The following is a 20,569-nucleotide window of genomic DNA, read 5'->3' as shown; positions in this document are numbered from 1 at the left end:
TCAGCCCAGTGGGAATCTGGGTCAGGGATGCCTGTGGCCGACCTCTGCCCGGCAGCTGTTGGCTGGAGCCTCCGGAGGGGCCAATGTCGATGGCTCCACCTGTGCTGAGGAAGCCTGACCAGGGTGCGTGCACCTCGAGCACTTCCCCTTTGGGGCAGGGAGCCCTCAATTTCATGTCCCCAGGGCCTGGCACTGAGCAGCCTAACACTTGCTGGAATGAGTGGTGAGGGTGAGCATGCGGGACTGAGCGAGAAGGGAGCAGCGGTGATGGGGCAGGTGGTGTCCCTGCAATCGCCGGAGGCTGGCCCAGGAGCATCCAGGGACTGGCTGTAACCTTAAGACAGCTAAGCTACCCGTGTTCCAGAGACAGCTCAGGGTCTCCTGGCAAGGTCCCGAATGCCCCATACTTGGTGCTCTGTACCGCGCCCGGGGACTGAGGGTCACCACGGAGGCTGTCACTTGGGCAGCAGGAGGTACCCCAAGCTGGTTCCCAGGGTCCCAGTCCCACCTCTCTCCTGTTTACCCAAGACAGCCCCACAGCCAGACACCCCAGGCAGAGGGCGGGGGAGGGGGGACTTACCGCACCCCCGACAGCCACCATATCCCCGCCGGGGTGCACCGCCACCACTTCGGGCTCGTAGCTGAGGCTGTCGATGCTGGAGCACTTCTTCTGATTCTTCAGCAGGACGATCTGGGAACATGCAGCAGCCAGTCAGACCACGGGGTGCGGGGACGTGCCGCTCAGGCTGGTCGGGGCTCTGTTCCCGACCTCGTTAGCAGCAGGATCGGGTGGGTGCCAGCCCGAGCCCTGTATGCTGTGTCCTCCCTCACCAGCCAACGCGATGGTGACAGGTCCTAGTCACCAGATCAGTGAACACTGCTGCCACTGTCATGTCGTCACCCCCACTAGCACCGACTCCTCGGGAAGCCGACTGACGTCTGAATTCTCATTCCCTGGTTACACAACGAGCGCGGTAAACATGCTCAGCTGGACCAGCTCCCTGAGGAGCACGAGGACAGAGGCACTTGGGAGTGACAGGGCTCCGAACCAGCCCTGGGGATGGGAATGAGGTGCGAGCATTCTCGGTCCTGGTCTCTTGGACCTGAGGACCTGCCGCCTGTGAAACATCTGATGTGGTCGGTGTGTGCCTCCACAGCCTGGGGTGACAGTGCTGGCCCATCTCACAGAGAGAACAGGGACCCCAGAGGCTGACACCAGCAGGCAGTCAGCACAGGGGGAACCCCTGGCCCATGGGCTCTCTGTGCTCCCGCAGGACAGCTGCAGGGGGTGGGGCGCAGAGACCACGCTCGCAGCAGACTCCCCGCACACCTCTCTTGCACACACCCCCGGCACTGGTTCTCCCATTCTGGCGGGGATAGGGCGACTCCTCAAGTGGGGTCAAGGGCCCAGGTGCCTGGGCCCTACTGACGGGCTCTGGGGACAGACAGAATGGGGCTGGATCCCTCCTCAGCCACCACGGTCTCTGGGACAGCTCATGACAGCCTCAGCCTCCCTGGGGATAAGAGCCCAGCGGGGCCCAGGCCCCATGAGGATGGAACCCAGGCTCAGGGTGAAGTTCCTCATACAAGCAAGCAACACTGGCAGCCGTGTCCACTGATCACGAGCCCTGCAAGGTGTCCCCAGGAGTTCGCAGATCGCCTCCTCATCACACAGAGGAGAAAACAACATAGAGAGCACCTACCACGTGCCCAAAGCCCCACAGCTCATCCCTCACCTGCAAAGGACAGGTGTTCAGAGAGAGGCTGGGACGTGCCTGCTGCACCAAGCACCCACCTGACTGTCCCAGAATGTCAACTTCCAGTCCCTGCCCCTATTCCACTCAGGCGCTGCGAGCCACTGAACTCCTGTGAACCCCCACTGACCACCCAGGCTGTGTGCAATGCCTGCCTGGCAGGAAGTCTGTGTTATCTAGGACACAGAATCCATTCTCCTTGAAGCAATTAAGTCCACAGGACGGGGGAGGGGCTGTGGATGCCGAATAGCTTTCAGATGGTGCCTGCAACAGCAGAATCATGTACAAAGCGGGTCTGGCTGGGGTCTGTCAAGGGCACTTCATTCCAGAAATTCCAAAAGAAGCCACACAGGGACCCAAGACACACTGACTGAGAACCAAGCAGTGGGGACAAACATTAAACCCAGGTCTGGCCTGGCGCCCTGCCAGCTGGCGGCCCTGGGGAAGTCGCCAGATCACTAAGCTTTAGCCTCCTCCTCTCAGAAAAGCAGCTCACAAAGACGCAAGGAGCCTGACACACGGTCCTTCCTCCGAACCATCCTTGTGCGCTGTTAGAGATGAGGACCGGAAGCTCAGGGGGTGAGGAGAAGACCTGAAGTGACGCAGCTCCACCACTAGAGGGCTGGGGCAGGAGCACAGGGAGGGCACCTGCTGGGCCCCTCGCAGGCCTTGGTGGGTGGACACTCTGGGCAGCCTGACTTGGGATGCGGGATCTGCCCAGCTGCCAGTGTTCAAACCCAGCGCTGCCCTGGGCCAGCAGCTTGTCCTCTCTGGGCCTCCATCCCCCATCTATAGAAAGGGGGTGATGTCACATGGAGCAGACAGGGCTGATGAGGACTGATAGGGAATGTGTGTGAAGGCCAACAGTGCTCAATAAGGAGGTCTGCTCGGGCTGCATCCAGGGGACGGCATGGGAGTCAGAGACCGGACACTGTGCGGCCGCCCACCCCGTACCTGCCCGATGCACACAACCACCGCGTATCCTCCAGGGCCAACAGCTACGCACTTCGGCTGCACGTCCAGTTTCACGACCCCCTGTCCGCTGCGGGAGAGAGGGAGAACGCGTTACTTCCACCTCTGCGGGCTCCGGCGGGCATAACACACTGATTGCAAAGCCCATAGCCACCCGGGCTGTTCAGAAGGAAATTCTGCTGTGACCCACAGGGAAGGGGCGGTGGGCCAAAAGGGGTGTGACTCCGACTGGGACAAAGTCACCAAGATGGGAGCTGGGCCTGGGAAAGGGGCAGTGGGAGGAACCCAGGGAGTCCTTCCCGCTGCGGTGTGATGCAGCGAGCCCCCACCACTGGCTGCACCCACCAACACTCTGTCTCACCTGCCCGCCCGTCCCGGGTGTTTCCTGGGTGCAGACAGAACTGAGCTCCGCTGCCCCCGCCCCCCCCAGGTCAAAACCAGTCTCTTCAGCAGCTTGTTCTAAAATATAACCTATTGCTCTCAATAGGTGAAAGTGGTGTCATCTTTACTTTCAGCTGATACTATGGAATGCATCCTAGAAAAATCTGCACAAACTTCTTGAAATGACAAACTGAGGAAAGTTCCACGTGTGGGTGACCAGTGACCAGCCTGTGACAAGGTGACCAGGCTGTGGTTCTGCCCTGGGCTCTCTCATTGGCTGAGGCTCAGGAGGCCCCGAGGGAAGACAAAGCTGGGGTCACCATGGGGCAGCAGAAAGGCGGGCCTGAATGCCCAGGTTGTGGGGTGGCATCTGTACTCACCCCAGGGCCTAACTGACCAGACATAGGAACATCAGGAAAGGGAGGCCCGTGGCACGTGTGTTTGCCACAATCGGGTGCTGTGCCAGTGCAAGGGCCACCAAGACGTCCTTCCTCCCAGGGCCTGCCATCTCTAGGGGATGGTGGCATCTACGCAACTGAATGGAGCACGGCCCAGGAAGGGCCAGCGGGATGTGGGCACGGGAGGCGGGACCTGCCCAGGAGCAGGGATATGGCCCTCTCCCACCCCCTCGCCCTGCACTGAGAACTGCAGCATAACCATCACAGCAGCCGCTGTACTCCCAGCGACTGTCCATCAATGGTGCAGCACGGAGCGGGCACGACTGCCTTTCACTGCCCTCTCCTGGGCACCCACCTGCCCCTGCTGCTCTGCTCACTGCCTCGCTGGCACCACAGGCACCTCACCTGACTGATGAGGGACAGAACCAAGGGGGGGCACGGGTGAGATCTGTGCCGCACTGCCCCCCTGGCAGCCTACACCTGGCCACACACCTGCTGCTCACCTGGACTCTACCTCGGCTCCTGGCCATGGGCCCAGCAAGGAGGGCGAGTGCTCAGGACAAGAGACGAAGAGCAGAGAAGATGCTGTTGAGAGCAGTACCCGTGCCGGGCGCCGGGCATCAAGGGGCCCAGGCGCGTCCCAGAGCCCCGGGGGGCTCACCTGTAGTCCCGCAGCGCGAGGTTGGTGTAGCGCACCGTGTCGTCCATGCTGCAGCTCACCAGCTGTCCGGACTCATCCACGGTCATCCTGGACACCTGGTTTGTGTGGCCCTTCCCGGTGAAGGAGTCGTTCTCCCCAGTCTCGGAATCCCAGTAATGTGGGGCCCGGTTAAGGAAAAAAGCCCAAGTCCAGGATGGAGAGGTACCCCCCGTCCTGAAGGGCCTAAAGCCAACCCCTCGTCCTGGGCAGCATGTGAGGGGCAGGACAGAGTGCACTGGCCCTGGGGTGAGCTCCTGGTGCACACCGGAGTCTGAATTTCAGAGAGAGACGTCCTGGTAAAGCAGCAAGACCACCAGCCCGACTGCAAGTCCACGGGGACGTTTACAGCCCAATGTGCCCCGTCAGAGTCCACCACGCCTCGGTGACAGTGGCTCACAGGCCAGCCGAGCAGGTCACTGAACCGTGCTGGCCTCTGCAGTCGACAGTGCAGACATGCCACAACTCAACCACGGTGGGCCTGGCAGCGAGGACCAGGGCCGCTCAGGGAGGCCCCAGAAGGCCGTCGCTGTGTCGATGCTTCAGCCTGCTCTTCCTGGAGGCCGCTGCTGAGCCCGGGACTCGAGGCAGGAGGCCGGCCGGGCCCCAATGCCCAGGGGATGTGTGCCTGGGGCCTCCAGGTACAGCCCGGGTGACCTCTATGGGTGGGACTGGTTTGTGAACTGTGAGCTCCAGGTTCCCAGGTGTGAGGTGTGTTTTAATAACTGTTCCAGTGTCTGAGGTCAGCGTCCAGTGCATCAGCACTGGGGATGAACTGAGAGGAGGAGGTGTCGGGGATGCCCGGAGGGGAGGCTGTGGGCTGGAGGCCACGTGGCTGCACAGGCTTGCATGCTGCTTCAAGAGAGGCAGATTCTAGCACTTTCTCTCCCCGCCAAAAGGGATATAGCCACCCCCCTCAGCCGGCATCTCTGTGTATTTAATGGAGCTGAGCGTGACTCATCTGCCCTCCTCTCTTGGGACTGCGGGTAGACTCCACGGACTTCATGGAAGCGGAGGTCTGCCCTGGCTGGTGGGGCTCAGTGGACTGAGCATGGGCCTGCGAACCCAAAGGTTTACAGTTTGATTCCTGGTCAGGGCACATGCCTGGGTTGCGGGCCAGGTCCCCACTTGGGGGCATGAGAGAGGCAACAGATGGATGTATCTCTCGCACAATGTTCTTTCTCTTTCCCCCTCCCCTCCCCGCCTCTCTAAAATTAAACAAACAAAATCTTTTAAAGAAAAAAGAAAAACAGAAAAACGAAGGCCTGCAGAGGCGTGAGAAGTGGAGTTCTCTGACAGCCCCCTGCAGAGGGCGTGGCAGCAGGGGCAGCTCAGCAACACCCCTGCTGGGAGCCAGGCTGGCATGGGCACCTGTGGACAGAGCCCTGCTCCGCGTTCAGGACGGTCCTGGGAGGTGGGGTGACCCGCCCCAGGCCACAGACATGGGGGCGGGGCCCAGGGGTACACGCAGGCCTCCAGGGACCGTCTCAGAGAGAGTGCAAAGCCCTCTCAGGAAGAGGGGAGTTGGGTCTGGTTCCAACTCTGCCCCCAACAGGCACTAGGACAGGCCACTTCAGCACTCGGCTTGTCTTCCCATTCATAAAACAAGAGGCTCTACTCGGAGGTCCCAAGTCCTTTTAAACCCAAGAGCCAGTGACTACTGCTTGGGAGGGACAAGGCCAGCACAAGAGTCATGTAGAGGAGAGCACCACTCAAGGCTACAAAGTGGGAAGTGACCTATCAGGTCAAGGCCATGGCTGCTCAGAGGGGCTGCTGCCAGCCAGCTGGCCCTGCCTCTGGCACCGTGGGAGCGAGACGCTCCCACTCCTCCCGCCAGGGGCTAGGCGCCAGCCCTGTGAGTCAAAGGATATTAATGTGTCCGTCGTGGCTCCCAGAGTAGATGTAGGACTTGCCGCCGTTTTTATGTACCGTCAGGCATTGAATTGATTTGCTGTGACCCTGTGGAGGAGGCAGACAGGACAGGGTGAGCCGAGGATGTGCCGGCCTGCCTCTGCGACTCGCCAGCCGCTCTCTACCAACTCCGCCTAATCCCAAGATCCCACTTCAGATGGTGCCCCCACCACCCTGGTAGAGGCAGGGTCTGCCGAGGGGGGCACCAGGGTCAGCCCCAGGTGCTCCAGGACTGGCAGGGAGTTTCAGGAGAGAACAAAATCACTAGGGCCAACAGTGGGAGAAGGCAGGAAGGTGGCTCCTGGTGATCAGATGGCTCCTGGGTGACAGGGACAGGAGCTGGGGATGGGGTCCTCCCACCCCTCCAATCGCCCCCAGCTGCCCAAACTCCTGGCCAGGCACTTGAGGCCTCCTCCCCTCAGGCCCCATCACCTGAGTCCCGTTCCTCCCTCGGCCCTCACGCCTTCTGCTCTAACCACACAGAACCCAAGGGGCTCCCCACATGCATTCCCATGCTCAAACCCCACGCGATGCACCTCTAAGACCATCTGGTCCTCCTCTGCAAAGTTCCCATGGCTCCCTACACCTGGGGCGATGCTCCACTAACCCTTGTCCTGGGCCTCTGGGTGCCAGAGCCCGTGAGTCCCTGACTGAGGGAGGCTGAACCCTAAGGACAGGAAGAGGGAAAGGGCCTTCGGCCTCTCACTTGGCTTAAGTCACGTCCCCAAAAGCAACCTGTGTCCTGCCACTCTACTAAAGCCCCAGGCCCCGCCTTCTGTAGGCCTTCCTGTCTGTCCCTTTCCTGGGCCGGGAGTGCACCTTTCTCTCCACTGCCCTACACAGGCAGGGCCACCCTGACGCAGCCCTACCTTGATGACCCGCAAGGGTTTGCTGGGGTTGTTTTTGTCCAGGTAGTTGATGTACCCAGACAGGGAGATGCTGAGGAGGTGGTCCTTCTGCCACAAGCAGCCCAGCTGCTGGTCCAGAACGTTGGAGCCCATGGTAAACGTGGTAACGACAGAGTTCACATTGACATCCCAAATTTTCGAGGTTTTGTCTCCGGAAGCAGAAAGCAAATGGGTACTATCAGGACTCCAGCTGATCTACTCAAACAGGACAGCGCAGTGAGTGTAGGAGAATTCAGTGGGAAGTGGCCCCAGAAAGCCCCTGGCCACCGCCCCCGCTTCCGAGTGGGAAGAAGCAAAGCTGGAGGTAGTGGGGCACGCCACGGCAGGGATGGAAAGAGTGTCCAGGCCATGTCACCTGCCAGACGTGACCCCGAAGCTCTGTGCCACCACCCCGACTCTGAAGCTTCTAACTGCCAGTCTGTTCAGATGAACGCAAATGCAGACATGGCCCGATCACAAGCCCAGGCGAAGCCACATACTCACAGCATAAATGCCTCCGTCGTGAGCCTTGCTGCCTCCCAGTGCGCACACCTGCTCTCCCGTCTTCCCGTCATAGATGTATATCTTTCAACAAAGGGAGAGACGTGTGGGTTCCCTGTGCGTGACTCTCCAAGCAGTGAGCATGCTGAACGTGCTCTCTTTCTTGTCGCTGCTATCGGAGTTCTCGAATGAGGCTCAAAACCAAAATTAATCTAGAAAGTGCTCATGGACTTTGAGTTCTGCTCCATTTACAAGGAGACAGAGAGCTGTGTTCCTGGGCTTTGGGACTGCCTGGTGACTGAGCCACACTCCAGGCGGTGGGAAGGAGGGAGATCCCCAAGACTGGCCTCAGTGAGTCGGCCTCTTCAGAACAGCCCCGGAGGAAGACGCAAACTTCAACGAGTCCCAGTGAGCTCCCGCCTGGGCCCAGGCCCCGGAAAAGGAACACCCCCTGCACGGCCCCCTGGCCCTCACCTGGCCGTCAGCGCTGGCTGTAGCGAATCTGTTCCCATCGGGAGAAAACCGCACACAGTTGACAAAGCGGCTGTGGTCCTGCAGGGAAAGGGATAGTTACCCACCTGACAACAGGAGGCTCGGGAAAGTTCTCCATGAGATGTGCAGCCTTTGTCAAATGGCTGCTGCCACAAGTGTGAGTGTGCAACCCAAGGGAAGACGCAAACTTCAACGAGTCCCAGTGAGCTCCTGCCTGGGCCCAGGCCTATCTCTCTACCGGGAAGGTGCTCTGTTCACCAGCCAAGCCTCCCTCCCCAGCGCACTCCCTGCTCTCCAGGCAGAGCGGCCCTCTCCCCGCTCCCCCCAGAACCAGCTCAAGCTCCACCTCTTATGCTTCCTGCTGGCCACGCAGGCAAGGCCTCTTCCCCAGTCCCCAGGCCCAGCCTGGCACACGGCAGGTGCTCGGTTGCCAATCAACTGGTATTTAAAGAAATGAAACAATGCTTATGACCTTCGTGAGGAACAGGGATCTAAGTGAGGAGAAACGACCTCCAGGAGTGATTCCCTTGCCGGAGAAAGTACGAACTCATTCTTTACTCCATCAAGAAGGGTTTGTGTAACAACGACCCTCTAAAAACCCAACTGCAAAGCCTGAACACAGGCCTGGCCCCTTCTCCCAGGGGCCCAGCCAATGCTTCGCATCCACTCCCCCAAAGGGGGATTAACTGCCTCCCTGGGGCAGACACTAACCTTCAAGATAAACCATCAGACACAGTGCTCATCACCTGCCCCGCCCCCTAACAGCACTGACTTCATGTTACTATTTATTTGGAAATCAGGTCTTTGTGGATGAGATCAAGTTAAGGTGAGGTCACCAGGATGGGCTCCACCGCACTGACTGGTATCCTTCTTGGAAGAGGGAGATTCAGACAGACACACACAGAGGGAAGGAGACACGTGCAGATGGAGACAGAGGAAGCCCCACCTTGCTCACACTGTGATCCCCGACTCGCAGCTTCTGGGAACAAGAGAATTGTGTTGCTGTTGCAGCTGCCCGGGTGGCAGTACTTTGTTGTGGTGGCCCCGGAAAAGGAACACATGGGTGACCAATGCTGTCTAATGCTCATAGGACAGCCTTCAGGTCAACTATACGGTCACACTGATGAAGAAACCCAGACCAGGAGAGAAATTTGGGTGAGGTTCCCAGCAGGGTGCCACCGAGCCAGACAGCAAAGGAACCATATCCCTGAGAAGTCTGATGGGAGGGTTGGCAGAGCACGGGCCCCCCCGCACAGGCGGTGCTCACCCCGGACACACGCGGTCCAGGCCGTGGCTCCAGGCCCTCAGGCTGAACCGCTTCTAGCCAGAAGAGGTGGGGTCCAGAACTTGGGGACAGGCAAGCCCGGACTTCCCACCTCTGATGAGACTGGAGGGAAAAGAGCATCCCCGCTATGGCCTGGCTCACTGAAGTCAGGATGCCCTCCTGGAAGGCAGCACCAGACACCGAGGCCTGCACCCATCCTCCTGATGCCACGCAGCACCCAGTGATTCCATTACGATGCCACCGCCTCTCTGCAGAAAAGCCTTCGCTGAACGCCTGTCCCCATCTCCTCAGTCCCAGCATCAGCTGCTGCCCCGATGTCACCGGGACATGGCTTATGATGATGTGCTTGTTATCCCATATCCCTGCCACCACGTCCCTCCAGGCCCTGAAACATCACAGGCTCCTCGGGGGGCCCTGCTAGCCGGGGTTTAGTGGGGGCTGGATGGACAAATACTCCCGACCAAGTGCCAGGTACTGAGTGGCTTTAGAAACTCCTGTCAGCTTTTCCTGCAATTGGAGCCAAGTGTCCAAATGAGAAGACTGGTGTCTGCTCCTGAAATAGCCCATTTAAAGGGAGAGTGCCGTGAACATCCCATTAACCAAAAGAGGAAGAGCTATTTGTAGCTCTTCCACGGTGGGGGCAGTGGAGGGAGGGCACAAACAAGGAACCGGCTGGGGCAACATCACAGGGGCCTGAGACTCAGGCTTCCTTGGCTGCCCGACCCCGCTGCCACCTACTAGGCTGGGGCTCGAGGCCCCTGCCCCTCCCCCACCACCCTCGAGGCTCAGAGCGATCCTGTGGGTCTGGGTCCTGGGTGGAGGGTCCCCTCCTGCCAACCTTCAGTCCCAGCCAGCACTCGCAGAAGCTCCCAGGGACCCTACCTTGTCGTCACCTGCCCTGCCATCACTAGCTCCCCTCCACCACCTCCTCCCTCTTGCTGCTGAGAAAACAGAGGCGTAAAGCACTTAGGTAATAATTAATGCATCTGAATCCATGTCACTGATAGGGACAGAGAGCCACCAGGCTCCAGGGCCCGACTCCAGGCCGCTCAGGTGTCCCTCTGGGCGCCCTCCCTTGCCCCACCAGCCTGTGCTGTCCCTCCACTTCCAACTCTTGCAATGAAATGCCTGGTGCTCACCTGCCTCGTCCCCTTGTCGTGAGCTCCTGGAGAGAAACAGGCTCAGACGCCTGTGCCCTCCATCACCCCGCCCTCCCAGAGCAGAGCGCGTGCCCCATGGCCGGGGCTCTGGAACAGGCTTCTGCTCCGACCTGGGAATGCTGCTGTGCCCTCCTTCAGCACCCCCACCCCCACTAGCCCCCTCCTCACCCTGCACCTCCCTGTACGGCGCCTCGAAGGGCAGCACCGCACCCATCACCTGCCTCAGTGGAACTGACAAACACAAAGGAGACCCGCTCTCCACTTGCCCCTCCTGTCACCAAAGGGACAGAAGACTTGCTCTAATTCTCCTTGGGCCGCCCACTGTCTATGGTCACTCACCCTGCCATCAGCCAAGCTTTGATCAGAAGGCTGGGGGTGGAGGAGACCTGCCCTGCTGAACCCCAGCGCGACCAGCACTAATGCACACCTGGCCTTGGGGCAGCAGGCACAGCCAGCACCAGGGGCTGAGGGCTAAGGCCGAGGCAGGGGCAAGGGCAGGGCACACACGTGATGAGCGTGAGGAGCTGACACTGCTGCTGCTTCTGCCCTGTCCTAAGCAAGGAAACAGGAAAAAGAAAGAACTTCTGCTTTTTCTGCCCTGTCGTGAGTAAGAAAATGGGAAGGAAAAACCACCACCGGAAAACCCTACACCTTAGAGCTCAAACTTGACTTAATTGTTGAGGAAGGCAAGACTTCCACTACCAGCCCAGACTGAGGTTTCTAGCTTAGCTCACCTGTGACTGTTTAACAGGAAGTGACCCCCCCATCTAGAATGGCTGTGGCACGGAAGACCACATCCAGGTGGCAGGTGAAAGCCCGTCCCGGAACAGCTGCCTGCCAAGCCACATGCCCTGGCCCCGAGGAGACCAGGTGTCCCCTCCACTGCAGTCGTGCTCCCCCTGCTCTCAGACACTTAGGCAGATGCGGCGGGAAGTTCCCAATCCCAGTTCACGCAGCCTCAGCCGGGACAAGCAGGCCCAGAACAAACGAGGCCCCAACGCTGGCCTGAGCAATTGCTCCATTCAACCAATTACCCTATTTAGTGCAATACCAGGGCCCTGAGGTGGACACAGCTCTCAGAGGTGCCAGAAGGTGTCTCAGCGTCCAGGAAGCCGCCCTGCACACCTGACAGAGGAGGAAGCAGGTGGCTGGAGAGGTGTAGAAAGTCGCCCAAGCTCACACCAGGACAGACAGGTGAGACGCTGAGCGAGGCTGGTGCAGGCAGGGTCCCGCCTGTCCCCCTCCTTTTCAACCCACCCTTCGGTCCTCAAAGGGAGCCTCTGCCCACAGAATGGGAGCGCTGGAGGTGGGCATCGTGCTGCCCAAAGAACTCCGTCTACACCTGTGTCCTGTGACCCTGGGAAGTCACCTCCCCAGAATGCCACTGCATCTGGAATGTGGGTGGTGGGGGACAAGCTGGTGCCAGGGCCTACTCCAGGCAGAAGGTCCCTCCACCTGTGCTCCTGCGGCCTTTTACAAGCCCATTTCGGGTTCAGGCTAAGGCTGAACGAAGGGCCTGAGCGGGAGCCAGCAGCCTGGCTAAGGGGAGCCATGGCCCAGCTCTGGAGGAGCCCAGGCACCCACACTCTTGCCCTGTACAACCAGAGCAGCCGGTCTGAGCGGGAGGAACAGCACCATGACCCCACACTCCAGCCGGCATGTGGCCCGACTTGAGTCCGGTTGCTCTGGCTTGTCTGGAAAACTGCTTTCACCCCTGCCCCCGGTTCACACAGTTTTGTTTCAGCATGGACTGAGCTCAGAACACAGCTCGCTCCTTTTCAAAGTGGTAACTTGAACTTGACCCCTTATCCTGTGGTCAAGAGGAAGGTATCAGAAACTGGAACCTGGATGGACAGGTAGCTCCTTTGCCAGTCCTCCACATCACAGCTTTACTCAGGGTTGTGAGGGCCCACGGCAGATGCACCCCGAAGAGTCGCAGGTCCACCCCAAAGCTGTCCACACCTTCACTGGGCATTCTGGGAGGGTGTGAGGGACTCACGGGCCCTCCCTTCCTTTCTACACTAGGCCGGCCGAGCCTGTCAGAGTATGTGCCACTGGAAGTCCCAAGAACTCCACATGGACCCTCGCCATTCACCAGCATCTCTCCAGCCCTGCCCCCAGCTCTGTGGGGACAGCAGAGGCAGGCCATCAACACCCTGCTTCCTGGGAGGGCCGCAGGGCAACCAGTCGGAAGGTCGCAGAGCCATCCGGCTGCAGTGCTGGGCCGACACCCAGTGTGCCCCACTCTTGTTCACAGTCCCTTCTGATTTCTCTGAGGTCCCTACATGGGACCCTGGCACGATGGGCTCCACAGGAAGACTCTGGATAAGCTGCTGGCCCACCCTGGAGACAGGTGCCAGCTGGGCGAACCTTTCTACCCATGCTCCCCAGGCTGGGGCCTCAGGGTGAGGGCTGTGTTCTCAGACTAGAAAGGAGAATGGAAGGAGAAAGAATATTCCAGCCAAGTGAACACATGGAGAAGGTTGGTAGGGCAGTGAAGACATAGGTAAGAGCTGACTCTGGGCTCACCTCTCAGGTCCCCTCACCTGCCCCTGAGCCTATGTGCTGGGTTTAACCCACATGTGCAGAGAGGAACTGACCTCCCAGGCAGGGGAAGGAGCCCTGCCCCCCGCAGCCCAGAAACCAGACAGAACGCGTGGGGGGCTTGGGCACAGCTCCACTGGGACAGCCACAGCGGGCAGGAGGTCGCCCTGCCTTCCACGGTGCACGTCCCCACTCAGGAAACACCAACTATGAACCAGCTTTCACGGCCCTCCCCACCCCCTCAAATTAGGCAGCAGTCCCACGAGAGGGCAGCGGAGAAGTGCAGGGGGCTGGGGAGGAAAACACACTCCTTACACAGCACACACCACTCAGGCATTGGCCAGGCCCTGCTCAGTGGCTCCCGATGAAATCAAGACTGCCTCACTACCGCCATGGGGCCTCCGGAGAGCCCTCGGGACCGAACCGAGATGGGGCCCTCTGCCCACGGCCTGCCCTCTGGGGAACACTGAGGCAGTGTCACTGCCCTTCCCAGCTACTCCTGGCCCAGGATTCAGGCTTCACTGTGTTGTCATCAAAATCAACAGGAATCCTCAGGGAGCCTCCTGAAGGACACGACTTCATTTAACCCTTGATGAGGCAGAACCTGCGGGAGGCTAAGCACAGCCCGAGCTCCTGGTTAAAGTGCTCTGAGGCTGGCACCCCAATACCTGCCTTGCAGATGGGGGAGGGGTGGCCTGGGGAGGGTCAAGCCCTTGCTTGTGCCAGTTAGGGGCATGCGGGGAGCTGGGACTGAGACCCCAAAAACATTTGCCTCCGAAGCCTGTGACCCTTCACTGGGCACTTAGGGCACCCATCAAATCTGCTCCTCATGTGTCTTACTACAGGGTGTCACTGCACCCATCTCTTCCCTGGGAAGGCACCGGAGACAAGTCCCAGTGTCGCCGGGAGCTCACCTCCTCTGCTGCTTTGGTGGCTCAGCAGGCCTGAAGGTGGCACAACTGGAGAGCAGGCTGACGCCAGCCCTGGGCTGCCCCTCACTAACACGGCACCTGTAGGCCCGGCTGCTCACTGGCCATGCGGCTCACAGGTATACCCCACCCCCACCCAGAATGCACACCTTGTCCTGGAGCAAAGCCCTGCAGGGCCCTCCTCCTGGAACTGGAACCGCCCCCCCCATCCTAAGTGCAGAAGGACCAGGGACTAGTGTGCGTCCCACCTGGGTGACATTCCCTCACGAGCCCCACTTCCTGCCCACACACCACTGGTCTGTGCCCGTGACCTCTCCGCCATCAGCATCTAACAGGTTTAGACTCCACCGACCTCACACACAAACCATCAAGTTCACCCAAAACCACCCTAGAGAAGTCCACTTACGCCAATTGTAAACTTGAACTTGAATGGTGGCCCCTCAAAGAACGCGGCACAATTATCATCGCTGCCTGTCGCCAGCCGGTATGGTCTGCTCTGCTTGATGTCCACGCTGTTGATGACTTTGTTGTGTCCTGTGATCTCACCCACAGAAGAGCCACTGTCCCACAGGAAGACAGCTCCAAACCTTCACCAACGAGAGGGTCAAGGAAAAAATCAGCCCCAGAAAGCTGGATGACACCCGGGTGGCCAAGTGGCCGGTGCAGCCCAGCTTGTGACCGTGCAGGACACACACCCATCTGAAGAATGCAGCTTGAAGGCACTGTGGTTCTGGCCCTATACGGTATTTGGCAGGAGCACTGAGAACACGTGCCTTTTGGGAGAGACTGGAGGTCCTTCCAAACACGTTTGTAAGGCTCAGTGCCTGCGGGCGTCCTGTGCGGAAGGTGCCTTAGAAAGCACCAGCCAGGGGAGGTGCTGTCACTCTCCTCACTGGGCGGGACCAGGGAGCACAGCACTTACTGCCACCCCCTTGGAGGGGCCGCCTTGCTTTCAGTGAGGATGTACGTTTTGGTTACTATGTGCAATCAAACAAAAAAGGAACTGTTAGGACCAACAAGGAGGACTTGAAACGCTACGGATGACTTGATACCTACCACAACGTGCGCTATGAGCCTCCCCATAAGGGCGCTAAAGACCTGTGCCTGCCCAGTTCGAATCCTTGAAGGCAGCCATGGTGCCCCAGAGGGAGCCCTGACCGACCCCACTGGGCACTAGGCCCATGATTGCAGCAGCCACCAAGGGCTACCTACCCAGTGTCCCCTTGCCCCATCTCCCTTAGTAGGGGGACCCAGGGTGATGTGCCCAGCTAGGGAGAACATCCAGTCTCCCGTGAGGCCAGGTGTGGCCCTGTGAGGCTGCTGGGAGGGACCCCAATCCTGCTCTCTAAGAGCTTTGTCTTTCACTTTCCCCCTTTTCTGCTGCATGCAGCCTGCAGTGTGGGCACGAGAGGAGTTCCAGGACTTCAAAGACAGAGAGGAGGTGCCTGGGCCCCGAGATAAACTCAGACAGCTCACCTATTGTGACACATCACTGAAACCCACCCTGAAGGAGCCAGCGGCTCCTGCTGGTCACACCTCTATAAGGAAGGCCCAAGGGCCTGGCACCTATGGGAACTTGGCACATACTAGTCCCCACTGGCACACTGAGGTCACTGCACCACTCCCCCCAGGGACACCGAGGAAGAAGCAAAGCAGAGGACATGGGCAGGGACGGGCCAAGGCCAGAGACTCACTTCTCCCTTCCTTCCCCGACCACTGCGATCCTCTTACTGTCTTCCGTCCAAGCAATGTCCTTGATCTTCCCAGCGAAAGGCTGATACTCGTACTTCAAGAGGTGCTCCTTCTGCGTGGTATCCCAGATCCTCAGCTTCCCAGACACATCTGCAGACACAATGGGGTGGCAAGAGCCACTTCACCACGGGTCCAGGGCCACGTGGTCATCACAAGGCTGTCTGGGTGGAGGTGTTTATAGGATGACAGTACCCGGCCACTCACTGACCCGAGCCCGCTGCCTCCACGAGGACACTGCTGGGTCTGTGTCCCTGGCCTGTGACCACCGCATCACAAGGGTCACACAGACAGCAGCAAGCCCAGGGACACAGGTGGCAAACTCAAGGCCCTGGGATGCAGCCTCATTTTATTTCTTTCTTTATAGGGGACTGAAGTGGCCCACTGGCCTCGGGCAACTTCCCTACCACTAGAGGACTAAAGTTCTTCATTTGCACAATGTGAGTATACCAGAGACACCTGCCTTTCCCACGCAGTCACCGCCTTACTAACAGAAGCCAGGTGTGTGCCGCGCAGCCCGGGGCATGCTGGGACATACATGGGGGTCCACAGGGGTGTGCGGATAAACCCCGCTCCCTCGCAGCCCCTGGCCCACGCTTCAGGCAGTCAGCGGCCCCACGCCCTGCAGCGCAGCACAACCCCACAACTCCCAACTGCGGTGCGAGGCAGCCGCTGGTGAGATGCAGGGTGGGCGCCAGAAGGAGTCATACCACAGACAGAACTGGGGGCAGGCCTCGCAGCCTTTGCCGCGGGTCAGTGGTAAGTAACAGTCCCTTCCCTCCCTGCCACCAGCCTGTCACCAAGTTCCGAGCATACCCCCTCCCCCCACACAAGTACTGATCCCCAAATTAGCAGAAAAAACAGAGGACTCGACACCAACACTTGAGGCTTAAATCCTCAGCCCCCAGGGGCCTGAGGGACGCCCTCCCAGCAGGTAAGCTGGCGCAGCTCCCAGGACCCTGGGTCGCTTGAGGACCTGACACAAACTCTACAGCAGTCCCTTGAGAGCATCTTTTGTTCTGTTCAGGGGGGACAAGAGAGGAGAGGCCAGCGCCTGGCTCCAGAGGGTCCGAATGGGCCTCACACAAGGGCAGCAGGGGGAGTAACAGCGCCACCTGGGGGGCTGTTGCCAAGGTGAGACGTGGCCACAGGTGGAAAGTCTCAGAGGAGCCCTCAGCACACTGCAGGCTGGGCAGGAGGCCCCTCCCTGGGAACGAAGGCCTGGCCCCCACAGGCCAGCTGTGGGACAGACAGGAGACACCTTCCATGAGAACATCACTAACTGAGGGGGCTCCCAGGGGTCCCAGTCCTCGCTGGGCAACGTCTAGGAAGACCGCCTGGCATGTCACCCAAGGGGAGTTACGAAGAGGTGACCTGGACCTTGGTTAAGTCCCTTCACTGAACAAACTGGCCAGCAGGGAAAGGCAAGGCAAGGCAGGGGGCGGCGGCGTGTGTGCGAGACAGGCAGTCCAGGGCTGCACTGCCCACAGCACAAGGCCCAGGGTGCCCCACAGCACAGGGCTAAGACCCGCTTTCCCATCTCCCTGGGCTCGGCATGAGCCGCCTGCGCTCCTGTCAGCTCAGGCTCACTGCCTTCCTCCCCCCCACCACCCCCAGCAGTCTGCTCCATCAGGCCCTGCTTGCTCATCAAGTTCTTTTCAGAAGCAGCTGCAGCCACACCACCACCACGGGGCTGCAGACCAGGCACCCCAGGCAGTCACCCAGCAGTGACTGAGCCCAGTGGGCGAGTGCTGGGGGCACAACGGACAGGAAGCTGCCTGGGGTCTCAAGGGCAACGGACAGTGAGCACACATCCACTTGTGTGCTGGTTGCTCCGCGGAGCTCGGGGAGAGTGACTACAGAGACAGAGGCCTCTGCTCACAACGGCCTGCAGCCTGAGGGTGCTGCTTTCTGAGGGTCACCTGGGAATCACTGCCCGGGGCACAGACCAGCAGCATCAAAATCACCCGAGCAAGCCACCACTAGAAAGAGGGGAGGACCTGCCCCAGGGGTGGCCCAACACTGAGAAGCATTGCTCCGAGGCCCCATGGGCCCCCTCCCGATCGCAGACACATGGAAGGCCTTGTTTGGGGCTAGGGGCTAGGCCCTGGTCCCAGCTTCCTCACACAACAGGCCTTCCTGAGGGCTCAAACACTTGGCAGACATGGACCGGCCAGACTTACAGAGACTGCAAGGTCCAGCAGAGGGCTGGTGCCCCATCTGGGAGTGAGTGCCGGCTTCGTGAGGCCCTGGTACCCCCACCCCAGGCAGGCACGGCAGGTAGTGGGCAACGCAGGGAGGCAGAGGGCCCAGCGCTCGCTCAGTCTCCTCCTCCTCACTGCAAACTGCGCGCTCGCCATGCACACAGTTTAATTTAGCCCCGGGCTCTCGTCTCTGCAGTGCATGTCACTGACTTCGATCTGGGCGCTGCAAACATGGGTGTGAGCTCTGCCCAAGAACGCCTGGGCCCGCGTGCAGCCCAAGTCTCCCTGGGTCCCCCATTCAACCAGGGCGTGGGGAAGAAAATGTCAAGCTGACCCTTGACTTGTGTGGACTGTCCTCTGGGACCCTCTCTGTGCCAGTGCTCCTCACGGACTCTGCATCAGCATCTGAAGGCCATTGATGTCTGGCTGAACGCCCAGGAACACGGGCCAGGGCGGGCCTGGGCACGCCAGTGATTCAGCAGCCAGCCCCCGGCTCAGGGCCTCAAGGTACTGGGCAGGGAAGCCGCCCCACGCAGGCAGTGGGGCCTCCCCCAACCCTGCTCTCCTGAGAAGACACTCTCTTACAAGGCCCCAGGGCCAATCCTGGGGTTTTAATGAAGAGGCACTTTGCTGGCAAGCTAGGCCAGAACAAAAAAAAATCCAGAGGGCTAAATTAAATCACGGGAGATAAATTAGAGCAAGTTTTACAGAGGGAGTCGGAGTAGGTCAAAACACAAAAACCAGAAGTGCCCACCACGTGCCAGACTCCTGGCCAACCCCTTCACACACAACCCTGGCCGGCCAGCGCTGCGCTCAGCCAGCAGGCCCGCCGCCTGGTGCATCGGGTTTGGGTGACAGACGCTGCGGTCGCCTGTCGTCAGGTGCCTACCAAACAAGAGCTGGCCTACGAATCTTACATGCATCGCCACACGGGACCCTTCCTAAACCGACCTGGCAGGTACTAGCAGCCCGTGTGCAGCAGAGCAAACTGAGGCCCAGGAAGACAGGCGATTCAAGGAAGGCTGCACAGCTAGGAGGGTGTGCCCTTCAGGGACAGGCCAATGCACCACTGGCCACACCCAGAGCGAGGGCAGTGTAGACAAAATAGCCACTGCTACGTATGAATCCCGGCCCTCCCTCCTGGCTGGTTAGTTCCTTCAGCAATTTGGTTCTATCTGTCGCTCTCTGGGGCTGCGGGGACACCCACGTCAGCTCCTTGCTGGGCTCTCTCCCTGGGGCCCGAGATGGGCTGGGCGCAGGCAAGGCAGATAACAGACACCACTGAGCCTGTGAATGAATGGGACTTGGGGGCGGGGTAAGTCACTGTTACTCTGTGCCTCCCCTTCTCACCTGTGAATGGTGGCAGATCTACCTGGAAGGGTTGGTGAATAAAGACAGCATCACAGGGGAAGGTCTCTGGGCCTAGCTGCCCCTGAGCCACAGAGCCTGGCTGGAGCACAGGCCCAGATCAAGCATGAGAGGAACGCTAGCTGAGGCCGAGGCCGGCCCTGCACTAGGTACCAGGCAAGGAGCAGCAGATAAGGTGGCACGAGACAAAGCCGCAATTCAGAAGTGCCCGCGCGCACACACTCACAAGCTCCAGTCACCCTGATGTGGCCACCTCGAAGGCCTCTGGCCAACCTCACAAGAGCACTCCTGCTGACGTTTGAGGGTGGACCGGCTGGCAAGCTGCAAACTAACAGGTAATGGAAAGGGGCTTTCTGGTGGTTTATGCTTTCCTTGTCAGCCCCAAGAAACTAATCACATTGCCCCCCCATCCCTTCAACCGTCCCCCACCCTCCTGAGACAGGAGCCCAGCCTGGCTCTAGAGCCACCACGGCCACCCCACGTGTTCATGAGCCACGCACACACAAGTACCTCCAGAGGCGATGTAGAATCCGCTGGGTGCGTACTTGGCCACCACCACCTGATGGGCGTGCTCCGTGTAGATGTCAGCGACGGCTGGGTTCTGCAAGGGGGAGCTCGAGTGAACACAGGCACATAGAAGCCACGTCCCCTCTCCCAGTGGCTGGATTTGAGGGGCAGTGACACAAAACTGAAGTCGAAAGCTTTATAAAGAAAAGTCCAGAAGCATACCTACCTGCCTACCTCGAGGGGGCAGAATTCTAGGGAATTTTAACTCTTGTCTGTGCTTAGAGAAGTCAAGGTGATTTTCTCTCCTAAGTATTTGTGAAATACACACACGAAGCGGAAGTTTCATTCTTTAAAAATTGGACTCAAACTTTCTCCAATTTGTGCAAGTGCCAGCCGATTCTTCAAGTCGGAGCTGCCCTACTCAGAAGCAGCCCTGTCCCTGGCTGCCACATAGGGTAGGACCCAAACCAGAGCTTCTGCTTTGAGGCAGGAGAGCAGAGCGGGGCATAGTGCTGGGAGCCTCTCCTTGTCGGAACCCTCAGGTGGGAAGGGAGGACTCCCAGCCCCTGGCCTGGCACAGACCAAAGGCTGGCTGGCCTTTGGGACCAGAAGCATTTTTACTGCGTGACAGGAAGGTTTTAACATGGGATTCACTGAACGTAAATGCCAGTGCCCACACCCTCCCCTTCCCCCACCACGCATGTGCACAGCAGAGATGCTCTCGATTTGTCTCTGCGGCCAAATTTGCTTTCAGGAGGGAATAAAGACTTGGCCCCCGCATCCCTGAAACCCGCTGTCAACTTTCTCTCTGAAAGAGGTGGCTTCCCACA

The 20,569-nt window shown here is 59.5% G+C and overlaps 1 protein-coding gene across 1 annotated transcript in view; it reads right to left on the bottom strand.

Moving 5' to 3' along the window:
* The window catches only part of WDR1 (WD repeat domain 1), a 31,207-nt gene that overhangs the window by 3,645 nt on the left and 6,993 nt on the right, over positions 1 to 20,569 (bottom strand). Inside the window, exons 3-12 of the mRNA XM_053922776.2 lie at positions 19,743 to 19,833; positions 15,606 to 15,753; positions 14,318 to 14,498; positions 7,976 to 8,053; positions 7,505 to 7,585; positions 6,983 to 7,216; positions 6,069 to 6,161; positions 4,167 to 4,318; positions 2,709 to 2,796; positions 581 to 691 (exon numbers count right to left, since the gene is read on the bottom strand). Coding sequence (XP_053778751.1) covers positions 581 to 691; positions 2,709 to 2,796; positions 4,167 to 4,318; positions 6,069 to 6,161; positions 6,983 to 7,216; positions 7,505 to 7,585; positions 7,976 to 8,053; positions 14,318 to 14,498; positions 15,606 to 15,753; positions 19,743 to 19,833 — 1,257 coding nt within the window. The remainder of the gene's footprint in view (positions 1 to 580; positions 692 to 2,708; positions 2,797 to 4,166; positions 4,319 to 6,068; positions 6,162 to 6,982; positions 7,217 to 7,504; positions 7,586 to 7,975; positions 8,054 to 14,317; positions 14,499 to 15,605; positions 15,754 to 19,742; positions 19,834 to 20,569) is intronic.

The sequence above is a fragment of the Desmodus rotundus genome, chromosome 4, assembly GCF_022682495.2.
Source record: "Desmodus rotundus isolate HL8 chromosome 4, HLdesRot8A.1, whole genome shotgun sequence".
Classification (NCBI taxonomy): Eukaryota; Metazoa; Chordata; class Mammalia; order Chiroptera; family Phyllostomidae; genus Desmodus; species Desmodus rotundus.
This window is presented reverse-complemented; position numbering and strand designations above follow the sequence as displayed.